Consider the following 12,116-nt stretch of genomic DNA (forward strand, 5'->3'; position numbering starts at 1 on the left):
ACCTGTGCAAAATATATCCTGGTATTGTCTTTTTTTTTTTTTTTTTTTTAATGAATACAAAAATCCTGATATTTTCATGGCATATGATAATGATCTGATTCATTTCCTGCTCATTTTGGCTCTTGATCAACTGTTTTTTTTATATATATATATATGTGTGTGTGTGTGTGTATATATATATATATATATATATATATATAAAATAAATAAATAACAAGCAGTCCAATATGTATCTCTGCATCCCAGCAGAGTGTTCTCCATCTATGTACAGGAAACAAACTCTGGTTCTACAATGACTTGGTCCTGTTCCCAGGTTTTTTTCCCTTCCATTAGGGAAAAAAACCCAATCAAACCAAACGCAAAACAATCATCCTCCTTCCTGCCCCCAAGAAAGCCCCAAACCAAAACTAAAAACAGTATGTCCATGAATTCCTCTCAGTGAGACAAGACAAGGTTTACTGGACCTTTCTTGCACTGGAGTGCACCTATATGTGTGTCTTTTCCCCCATCATTTCTCCATGGAGCTTTTCCGTGGAGCTGAGTAAAGCCACTTCTCCTCCTTGCAGGAAATTCCAGTGCCAGGATGTTAAAACCTAACTTCCTCACAAGAGGCTGCCAGTGATGGCTTGCACCTGGTGGGCTGTGACAGGGTATTTTTTTCTCTCATGGTGAGCTGAAATGAAGTAGATGCTGTCCAATAGTGAGAATAAGAGATCTAATTCCTCTCTTCCTGCCTTTCCATAGTGCAGCCTGTGCCTTGTAGGATACTCGAAGGTACCTACAGTGGCCCCTGTGGCTGTGGGCAGGCTGCAAGGATGGCACCATCTCTGCATAGGGAGGTTTAGTGTCTCCTGGAAGGTCAGGAATGAAGGTGGTTGCCAGGAAGCCTACAAAATCCTTGTTTTGCAATTGGCATGGCACCTCATTTTCTTAGAAAATGGAAAGATGTTTTATGTCTCCAAATACTGCTCTGGGCAGCCCATAACAGATGACCTCTGTCATACTGGTGGGGATACAGCAAAGCAAGCTGACTGATGCAACAGGAATGCAACACTCATAAGGCAAATTTAAAAAGTCCTTCAAAAGACTAAGTGTACTGGTCCTGCAGAAAGCTACACCCGGGTATTTCCTGGGGGTGTATTGAAAAAGAAGTAGCTTTTTATGTTGATAATGCTGGGTCAATTAACAGTATGAAAATCACAGAAAATATTAAATTAAAAGGGAAGAGAATTATTTCCCAGTTGTGTCTGTTTCAGGGGATGGATTCTCAGCAGCAGCAACCTGGGAGCCTGTTTGTCCAGGTGATGAGAGGCTGGCCTCTAAGATCTTGGTACCGTGAGCTTTGTTTTTCAGGTACCTGAGACCTGCAGTGTGTTTAGGCTCCTGGTGAAGTGCCTGTGGGCAGATTCAGGGTTCCAAATATGGGAAATATAAGGGCTGGTTTAGCCAAGCTAGCCTGCAAGAAAAGTAAAGGTCAAGGCTGCTCTGAGCAGCCCCTTTATGGGTCTTGGGCACCTGCTTCCATGTGTGGTTCCCATCCCTGTGTCTTCTATGGGAGCTGGGCTCCTTTAGCAGGGGCATAGGAAGCCCTGGGTGGTGCTTGGAGGAAGTTAATGCTTATTTAACCCGATGTATTTACAGAAAGGCCTCTCCCCCATCCATACTGATAGGGGTTGGTTAGTCATTGGTATCAGTTTGTATTTTGCCTTGCTCTCTGCAGCATGCCAGGAAGTACTGTGACAGGCATTCTTGTATGCAGGTGCCTTTGATACTGCTTCATGCCCAGCATTTGTGTGCAGCTGAGCTACCTGTTAGTGTGCTTGACTGGCATTCAGCCCCATACAGCTCTAGGGAGCCAGCAGAGACAGCTGGAGAGACCGGTTCTGAGTGTGTTTTTGTTTTGGAGCAGCAAATTTACATGATGCTGATCATGGGGTTTTGTGTGTTTGCCACGGTGGTCTTTGGAACAGGGTGCAAAAATGTTGCTATAGTGTTTACTGGCTTATGGCTGTGTGTTAATGGAAAACCCTAATGTTCCTGTCAAAACCAAATTGTTTACATCTCACCTAAGAAAGTTCAAAGTAAGAAAGGAACTGCATGGTCCAGCTTGGCCTTGCACACAAGCTGCTTCCTCATGATGCGGTTTCCTTGGGAGTCAAATGCTCAAACAGGACTAAGGGAGAAATTAGGTCTTCTCCCCTGGTGAGTCATGGCGATGCAGCTGTTCTAGAAAGGCAGAACTTACCATGTTATTATAAGCAGCCTCGGTGTCATAGCCTGCAGACTTCCCTGCTGTGCCCTCCTCTGTTAAGGCAGCAAGCCAGCATCATGTTTTTCTGACTGAACACTTTCAGAAATGAGAGTAAGCCTAAAAAAACCCTCAAGCCTGCTTCCTTGGCAGAGGCAGTTCTGAAGGCTGGCTGCTGAATGAGTAACTATTTACACTGTGTTATCGTGCTGCGCCACAGCGGCAGGGCAGCGGTAGCCCAACACAAAAACACAGGGAATTTACTCCTTTGCATTTTAACTTTTGGTCTGAAGATCTAGCCAGGTGATGGGGCTGCTGGCACGGTGGGACTGCTAGGGAACATGATAAAGGAAACATGATTTATTTTTCATTATAACTTTCCTTTTCATTGTAGTTTGAAGAACACTCAAAGCCCTGCAGATCAAAAGGGACTAGCAGCACATGCCAAGGCTCTGCCTCTAGGACCATGAAAGGATGCAAAGTCATTGTGCTTTGCAATACACAGGTATTGTACCTCCTGCTTCAAAGACTGCCAGTATAGCTTTGACTGCCTTTCCTCACCAGCCTTTCCCAGGGGTGTTAGGAGGAGAGTGCCCAGGCTGCACCCAGCTGACACTGCTGTGGCCGAGCTGACATGCTGACGTGCCTTCTGACCACCGAGGGTAAGTAGTTTTGCACTGCTAGCAAAGATTTAGAATGCATTTCTGCTCATGTTGCAGACGGCAAATGGGTTTGTGAGTTTCCTTCCTCTTCTGTTACTTCTGATTTTAATTCTTGGCCCCTTCTGCGCTGCTTATTCACTCTTAGCGGAAAAGCAAGAGGCAGCTCTGACTGTGACTGCTGACATACAGGAGGAAAGAGAGGAAGGGAGGGGATAGGCTTGCAGGATCCTCTCATGCTAAACTGGGAAAGAGAAATGCGTGAAGGAGCGCAGCTTGCCCAGACACTGCGGGAGATGGAGGAGCCAGTACCTCTGGCTGACAGAGGGGACAGGGCTGCTAGGCTCTAACAACTGGAGTCTGATCCTGAAGTCACATTCTGCAACACGACACAGAAAGAGAAAGAGGAGGTAATGGAGGTAAAACACTGAAATACCCTTTGTAACTCTGATGGCAGACTGACTGAGGAGTAGTCTTGCAACTTAGTTTGTCAGTTTTGATTAGCAAGTCCATTCTTGTGGGGTTCTGTCCCACATAAATATATTTCTATTTCTACATCTATTTTGATCAACATCTGTCTAATATAGCCCCCTGTCCCCCCTCATCGCTGGCCTCTGCCCTGTCTAGCAGTAACAGTTTAGTAGTGGAGGAGGGTTGTGGCAGGAACTTGTGCCTTTGCCAGCAGAGGCAATGCGGGGTCATGGCACTGAGCCACAGGAGGCAGAGATGCTGAGCAGGCTGCAGCTGGGGGTCAGGGGAAAAAAGGCTGAGGTAAATATGGGCTACTTGTCCTGCAGCCAGACAAACACTAATATGCACAGCAAGAGAGGTAAAAAAATGATGACCACAGCTGTGCCTCAACCCTAGCTAACTGCTGTCAAAGGCTTGTGTGGCATCTCTGCTTGAGACATCTGTATTTACAAATGCACAGGCATGTTAACGGATCTGTGCCTTTCTGCTGCAACAGAGTAAGGTAATGGTGCAGGTGGGGGCACTTTCATTTTTCAGAAGACTGTAAGAGAGGAAGAAAAATCATAGGTTAAACTTGGAAGAGAGAAAGTACCCATTAGGTGCAACTTTGGTCAATGCTAAACAAGCAGTTAGGATGGAGAAAAGGCAGATGGACAGTATCCTCACCTTAAGACAGGAACTTTATTCTACTTTAAACTGATTTCAAAAGAAGTTGTTTTGAGTCCAGACTGCAGCTTGATTTAGAGGCTGACTCTCTGAGAGGCAGGTGGCTGATACCTTGTCTCTGTGGGGCAGTTTGTGGAGGACATTTCTGGCCACTTTGAACATCCTGAGGTCTTCCTGACGCTGGATATTGTGATAAATCCTGACAAACTGACACAGAATGAGAAACAGAAGAGTTGTGCTGCTTGTAGACTTTTTTCCCCTACCGATAGAAAGAAGGAGGCCCACTTTGATTTCTTGGATTTTTAAGTAGCTTGATGAAATGAACTGCTTGGTTTGTGAACTATGGCATGGGAAGTTGGGCAGGGTTGCTCTGGTCTTTGTGAAAGAAACTAGACATTTGGAAGTGCAATGTGAGTGGCTGAGCCTGGATGTCAAGAGTAAGTCATTACTTCTGAAAAAATGGCTGGTGCTTACCTTGAGTCTCCACAAGGTGTTGAAGCTGTAACAGATAGAAAAGCATGCCTGTTTGGCATTCAGTGGCCTCATACGTGGTCTTCTTCTCCAAAGTGCTTCACCAGTGTAACTCTGTTTTATCCAGGAGCTGCAGTTTTGATGAGGAAAACATATAATAATGTTATAACCACACCAAACTCAGAATTAAGGTTTTTAAACATTCTGAAAACTGCAAGTCTTCCCTGTTGAAGAACAAAACCCATTCCATATGAGAGGTGCTAGAGGGAAGAGGTAGTTTTGGGGAAGGTGATGACATCCCAGTCCTGAAAGACCACTTCCCTTCTCTGCTGTAGGCTGCAGCTGCTCTGGCTCTGTTTTAAAATGTTGTCATGCTTATCTGTCTTCTGAAGCAGACAGAAAAGTACAAGCCTAGCTCAGTCTTTCAATTCCAATTTGGGAAAGTGTTAAGTTGTTGGCCTAATGTGCAATGCTAACTTCAACACAGTGGAACTGAAGGCTGCTATGAGATGCACTCAGGCTTCTGCCTGGGCTCTGCCACCCTTGAACATGCAGATGCAGCCATGGGCCCTCTGACATGCGGCAGGTGGCAAGAATCAGTCAGTCTGTCTGTTTTCAGTCAGGTACCCCTTGGTGAAAGCAGGCACAGAAGAAAAATGGAAACTTCAGTAGAAAGGTTAAGTTTTTTAATTTAATGAGTTTTCTTTCAGACCCAGTCAGAAGACCCCATACCCTTTGATAGGTGCAGTGTGCTTGACCATTTGACCAGCTGTGTGTTCCCATTCAGTCAAGCTGAAATAGATATCATCAAGCACCCCTCTCAGAATTGCCTTGGATGTTTACAGAGGTTTTGTATGATTCTGTGATGCTTTCAAACAGTGTAATTGCCATTCTTATGCACTTTCTGGTTCTCACAGCATACAGCTATGGTGTCTTAGGAAATTAAATGATGTTGAGTGTTTCTCTAGTACTCTTTTTGACTAAACTATTTGACTCCAACATTTATATCAGTATAATATAATCTATCCATCTACAGTAATATATCAGTCAGCAATGAATAAAGGATTATTTAGCTGGCCACATTCAGAGGGGATTGGTCAACTGCTCAATGTCTGGATAGAGGCTGGTGACAAGTGCTCTCCCTCAGGGATCTGTACTGGAACCAGTGCTGTTAGCATCTCCAGCAATGCTGCAGTGGGATTGAGTGCACCCTCAGCAAGTTTTCAGATGACAACAAGCCGAGTGGTGCAATTGATACAGCATGAAAATGGTCAGAGGACTACAACATTTCTATGAGGAAAGGCTGAGAGTGTTGGGGTGTTCAGCCTGGAGAAGGCTCTGGGGAGACCTTATTGTGGCCTTTCAATACTTAAAGGGACCCTATAAGGAAGATGAGGAGACAGTCTTTTTGGCAGGGCCCTGTTGCCACAGTACAAGGGTTATGATTTTAAACTAGGAGAGAGTAGATTCAGACTAGATAAAAGGAAGAAATGTTTTAGAGAGAGGGTGACGAAACAGGTTGTCCAGAGGGATGGTAAGAGCTTCACCACTGGAAATATGCATGGTCAAATTGGACTGGCCTCTGAGCAGCCAAATCTAGTTAAAGATGTCCCTCCTCACTGCAGGGGGTTTTGACTGTATGACCCTTAAAGGTTCTTTCTGACCCAAACCATTTTACAGAACACACACAACAAAGTAAGTCGGTTGTGCTGAGTACAACTAACACTCCCAACAGTGCATACCAAACAAAAAGTATCGAAAGCAGAGATACAGGGAGGTGAACACAGTTCTGCCTAGGAACTCTTTTGCACTTAGTGCAGGAGGAAGTGATTGTGAAATAGTGACTTGAGCTAAATGGTTGCATCAGCCTTTCCAGTCATGGGCTGACAAAAGGAGAGAGATCTGCCACTGAGTTTCAGCTTGCAATCTGTGCTCATTTTTGTGTCCCCAGGCAGCAGCAGCAATGGAAGTGGCTGAAATGTGAGTTTGAAGGACAGTGCTGAACTCTTCAGAAGCTGTGGTTTCCTTAGGGGAGCAGCCACTGAAAAAAAGCTGTGTAAAGCAGTATGCTTCACCAGCTAAGTTAGAGGATATTGGGAAACTGCCAACATAAAATTTTGCTTGAGGAGCATAGGCTGAAATATCATTTTATTGGACGTGCTGAAGAAGCTTCCAACTGTCATTGTTCTTCCAGGTATGAGGTGACCGTTTGGATGCCGGAGCGCACCATCGGCACACGAGGAGACTGAAGCATGACATGAAGTACACAAGGTAAGTGTTTGCTCTCTGCGTATTTGGGGTTTGGGGATACTGTTTGTTTGCAGTCCTGCAGCTGTTTACAGCGAATTATGAGCTTTAGTAAGTGACTTATTTTCAACTATAGCCAATGGTGAAATGTTCTTTGACAGCTGTGACAGGAAACAGCCTTTCTGTACATTAGAAATCAATATTGTTCTAATTACATCCACTGTTTATAGGGTGGCAGCAATGTCCATTTCCCATCTATTCCCAGTGCTGATTTACAGAAAAGGGTGATAGACTTGTTTGGTTACATATCAGCTTGTTTTGCCTTTCCAGTCAAGAATGCAAATTGCTTACATATTATGCAAAAGAGTGTGCAGGGAGCCTGCCTTGGATTTTCACTTCAGAAACCCAGAGGCTGGTGAGGCTCTGTGTGGGGGATTCCAAAATCTCTTCCAGGAAAGTCTGCAGTGTCAGAAATCACAGCCCGATCAAAGGGTTGAAGGCAAACACAATCTCTTCAGGCTTCTGCCTCACAGGTAGCCATTCTAGATGGACAGGCTAATGCTGTAAAGGCTGTGAGCATTTAGAATCATAGGAACTTTTAGGCTGGAAAAGACCCTTCAGGTCATCAAGTCCAACCATCAACTTAACACTGCTAAGCCACTACCAAACCACATTAAATCTTTTAAATACCCAGGGCTGGTGACTCCACCAGCTCCTTAGGCAGCCTGTTCCAATGTTTGATAACTTTGTCTGTGAAGAAATTTTTCCTAATGTCTGATCTAAATCTCTCCTGGTGAAACTTGAGGCCACTTCCTCTTGTCCTGTCACTTGTAAAAGAGACTGACACTCACCTATGACAACCTCCTTTGAGGTAGTTGTAGAGAGTGAAAAAGTCTCCCCTCAGCTTCCTTTTCTTCAGGCTAAACAACCCCAGTTCCCACAGCCACTTGTCATAAGACTTGCGCTCTAGATGAGCTTCATTGCTCTTCACTGAACAAGGCCCAGTACCTCAAAGTCTTTCTTGTAGTGAGAGGCCCAAATGGAGCAGAATACGTAGAGTGCAGCCTCACCAGTCCTGAGTACAGGGGGAGAAGTACTTCTCTACTTCGGCTGGCTATGCTGTTTCAGATACAAGCCAAGATGTCGTTGGCCTTCTTGGCCATCTGGGCATACTACTGGTTCATATTCAGCCAACTGTCAGTGAACACTCCCAGGTTCTTTTCCACTGGGCATCTTTCCAGCCACACTTCTACAAGCCTGTAACATTTCATGGGGTTGTTGTGACCCAAGTGCCAGACCTGGCACTTGGACTTGTTGAACTTCATCCTGTTGGCTTTGGCCCATCGATCCAGCCTGCCCATGTTCCTCTGTAAAGCCTTCCTACTGTCACACAGATCGACACTCCTGCCCAACTTGGTGTCATGTGCCAACTTACTGCGAATGCCCTTGATCCCCTCATCCAGATCACTGATGATCTAACTGTCTTCCCCTGAATAAGGCTGTTTAAGGTTGAAAGATGCAGCTGTACCTTTGCTGCTGAGAGGTGTGATATGAGAGGTGTTAGAGGCAAGAGCCACAGCAAACTTGTATGAACAAGCAGGCTGTTAAGAGTGGTCCTTTATGAGAGTTGAGATTGGCATAGCTGTACTCTGGGGATGAGTAGCCTGCTGTTACCAGGGGTGAGCAGCTGCAGCAGAAGAGAAAGACTGACCTTACAGGATAATTCTTGCAAAAGAAAAAAATGAATCTGAATGTTGTTTTCAGTTCCTTAAAACTAAAAGTCAACACTACTTTCTCTCCTTTCTGTTTCCTACAGCAAAGTATTCAATCAAATGAAACACAAATCAAGAATTGCATGCATGTGGCGAGCGTGGGCCATCTACCTGGTCTTGGCTGCAAACCTCTCTGAGGAGCAGGTGCTGAAGCAGGCTTGTCCTTCAGCTGATGCCACTGAGCTTTGCAACTGCTCTTCCATGGGCTTGGACTTTGTTCCCCAGGGGCTAACAGGCAAAATCAGAGTGTTAAACCTGGCTCACAACAGGATAAAGCACATCCGATCCCAGGATCTGCAGCAGGCTGTGAACCTGAGAACCCTGCTGCTGCAGTCCAACAAAATCAGCTCGATAGACGAGGACTCATTTCTCTCCCTTGGGAAACTGGAGCTCTTGGACTTATCAAACAACAGTTTGGCTCACTTGTCCCCTGCGTGGTTTGAGCACCTTTTTTCACTCCAGCACCTCCACCTTCAAGGGAACTCTTACAGAGACCTGGGGGAAAGCTCCCCTTTCTCTAGCCTGAGGAATCTGAGCTCTCTGCACCTGGGCAACCCATGGTTCTCCACAATAAGGCAAGGGAATTTTGAGGGCATTGAGCTTCTTGACAAGTTGTGGATTGATGGTGCCAGTCTCAGTCAGTATGAGCCAGGAAGTTTGAAATCAATTAAGAAGATAAATTACATGATCATGAACATCAGAAGCACTAATCTCTTCTCAGCAATTGTCAGTGACCTTCTGCACTCTGTTGAGTGGTTAGAAGTGAGACACATCAAATTAGAGACTGCAGAAACAATCTTGGTGCAGAACTCTACACTTCCTTTCAGGCTAAGAAAACTTACATTTAAAGATTCTTCAGTCACAGATGAATATATTAGTGGAATACTGGTGTTACTAAAGGAAATCATTTCTTTACAAGAGCTAGAGGCAATTGATTGTGAGCTTCAGGGAAAAGGACTGTGGAACATGGAAGAAATTACAAGAAGTGGGCAAAGTTTTATTCAAACAATATTGATAGTAAATGTAACTATCAAAAATTTTCATTTGTTTACTGACCTGGAGGGCATAGAGTCACAAGTAACCAATCTGAAAAGCCTCACCATTGCAAGCTCTAGAGTTTTCATGGTACCATGCAGCCTTGCAAGGTATTTTTCATCACTTCTGTACCTGGACTTTCATGATAACTTGCTTGTAAATAATCGCTTAAATGAGACAGTCTGCAAAGATGCTTGGCCTTCATTGCAAACTTTGAACCTAAGTCAAAACTCTCTGAAATCTCTGAGGCAAACTGCAATTTCTGTAACTCGTCTACCCAAATTGGTTAATCTTGACATTAGCCAAAATAATTTTGGTGATATTCCAGATGTGTGTGAATGGCCCAAAACCCTGAAATATTTAAACCTCTCCAGCACTCAACTTCCTAAACTAACAACCTGCATTCCCCCCACACTGGAGATTTTGGACGTTAGTGCTAACAGCCTGAGGGAGTTTGGGCTGCAGCTGCCATTTCTCAGGGAACTGTACCTCTCTAGAAACCAGCTGAAGGCCTTGCCCGGTGCCGCCTCCATTCCCAGCTTGGTGGCCATGTCAGTGAGAAGGAACAAGCTGAACGGTTTCTCCAGGGAAGAGTTTGAGTCCTTCAAGGCAATGGAGCTGCTGGATGCCAGCGACAACAACTTCATCTGCTCCTGTGAATTCCTTGCCTTCATCCACCACGAGGCCAGGATAGCTCAGGTGCTGGTGGGGTGGCCGGACAGGTACATCTGTGACTCCCCGCTGGCTGTGAGAGGGGCGCAGGTTGGAGCCGTGCACCTCTCCCTGATGGAGTGCCACAGGTCCCTCGTGGTGTCGCTGATCTGTGTGCTGGCATTCCTGGCAGTCCTGGTGCTGGTGGGCCTCAGCCGCAAGTACCACGCGGTCTGGTACCTGCGGATGACTTGGGCGTGGCTCCAAGCCAAGCGGAAGCCGAAGCGAGCCCCCGCAAAGGACATCTGCTACGACGCCTTTGTGTCCTACAGCGAGAACGACTCTGACTGGGTGGAAAACATCATGGTGCGGCAGCTGGAGCAGGCCTGCCCCCCCTTTCGGCTCTGCCTGCACAAGCGGGACTTTGTGCCCGGGAAGTGGATTGTGGACAACATCATCGACTCCATAGAGAAGAGCCACAAAACGCTCTTTGTGCTGTCAGAGCACTTTGTGCGGAGCGAGTGGTGCAAATACGAGCTGGACTTCTCGCACTTCCGCCTCTTTGACGAGAACAACGACGCGGCCATCCTTGTCCTGCTGGAGCCCATCCAGAGCAAAGCCATTCCCAAGAGGTTCTGCAAGCTGCGGAAGATCATGAACACAAAGACCTACCTAGAGTGGCCTCCTGAAGAAGAGAAGCAGGAGATGTTTTGGGAGAACTTGAAAGGAGCCTTAAAGTCTTAGAACAGGTTTTCAGCCTTTGTTTCAGCATATTTCCACAAAGGACATGTGTCAGTGTTTTTCCTGCCAAGAAATTGTTCTTACTTTTATGCCTAAGGAAAGGCTGCTTTGTTCTGTAGAGCATTAATTATCATCTTCCTAAATGAGAAAGATGCACTTTGGGCTTTCCAGTGATTTGATATACTGATCTTTCAAAATCCCTGCAAAGAACTGTGACTCTTGGAAGCCACACTGGACTTCATGTCCTTTTCTACTTTTGTTTAGTTGAATGTAAGTTATTTCTGTAGTTCTTTATCCTATTACCACATCCCTGATAGCTCCTAGCAGTGCCGTTTTAATTTACGAATGAAAATAAAGGTGCTTCAGTACTCCCCCATTGTCTGTTTTGCTCCTTTAGTTTACTTATAGCATTGCCATGCAATGCAAAGGTAATTAAAATGAAATTCTGGAAAAAATCTGAGGACTTACATTAAAACAAGCTCTCTGAAGCCCGATCATTGCTGTGCAACATAAAACAAAAAAACAAACCCAACCTACCAAAAAAAACCCACAAAACCCAACCAACCATAATCCCAACCAACCAAAAAAAAAAAATAGAATAAAGTATTGAATATGTACCTGTATTCCCAAGCTTGTTATTCTGGCTACTTAAACCAGAGTCCATACAATGCACAGATGTGAGTTTACTCAATACTGTGCAAAACACGTATCCTGGCACCTTCTACCATGACTATGGTGAAAGCCAGAGGTGTAGAATTGCTATTGCTGATGTTTGTTTCTTTTCTTAGGCTTCTTTCTCTCTGTTAATACTTGTTTCTCCCTTCACTGTCACCACCATGTTCCCTTCTGTCTAACCATGGAGATGGCTAAAGTCTTCCATTTCTGCAAGTATGTGTTTCTGATTAGTGAACTAGACAGCCTTGCAGCCTGGCTTGCTTCTCGTTTCTGCTCTTCTGCTTTTCTTTCTATTTAGGTAACCACTGGGCCATCCACCTCTTGCAGATTTGCATATCTTCTTTACAAACGGTGCAGAAAATCACACTGGTAAGACACACTCAATTTTTCTACTTCAGGATCAGGTATCTTCTAGAGCTATTGTATTGCTCCTCATCAGTGGGGACAGTCTTAAGTTGTGCTGGGGAGGTATAGGCTGGA

General features: G+C 45.2%; 1 protein-coding gene across 1 annotated transcript; it reads left to right on the plus strand.

The window, feature by feature from the left end:
• The first annotated feature begins 2,855 nt into the window (after positions 1-2,855).
• Positions 2,856-11,337, plus strand: LOC135178432 (toll-like receptor 2 type-1). The gene is made up of 3 exons (XM_064149375.1): positions 2,856-2,910; positions 6,710-6,786; positions 8,579-11,337. The coding sequence occupies exons 2-3, from the start codon at positions 6,773-6,775 to the stop codon at positions 10,962-10,964; spliced, it is 2,400 nt and encodes a 799-aa protein (XP_064005445.1). The 5' UTR covers positions 2,856-2,910; positions 6,710-6,772; the 3' UTR covers positions 10,965-11,337.
• The last annotated feature ends 779 nt before the right edge of the window (positions 11,338-12,116 follow it).

Source organism: Pogoniulus pusillus, chromosome 9 (assembly GCF_015220805.1).
Source record: "Pogoniulus pusillus isolate bPogPus1 chromosome 9, bPogPus1.pri, whole genome shotgun sequence".
NCBI lineage: Eukaryota > Metazoa > Chordata > Aves > Piciformes > Lybiidae > Pogoniulus > Pogoniulus pusillus.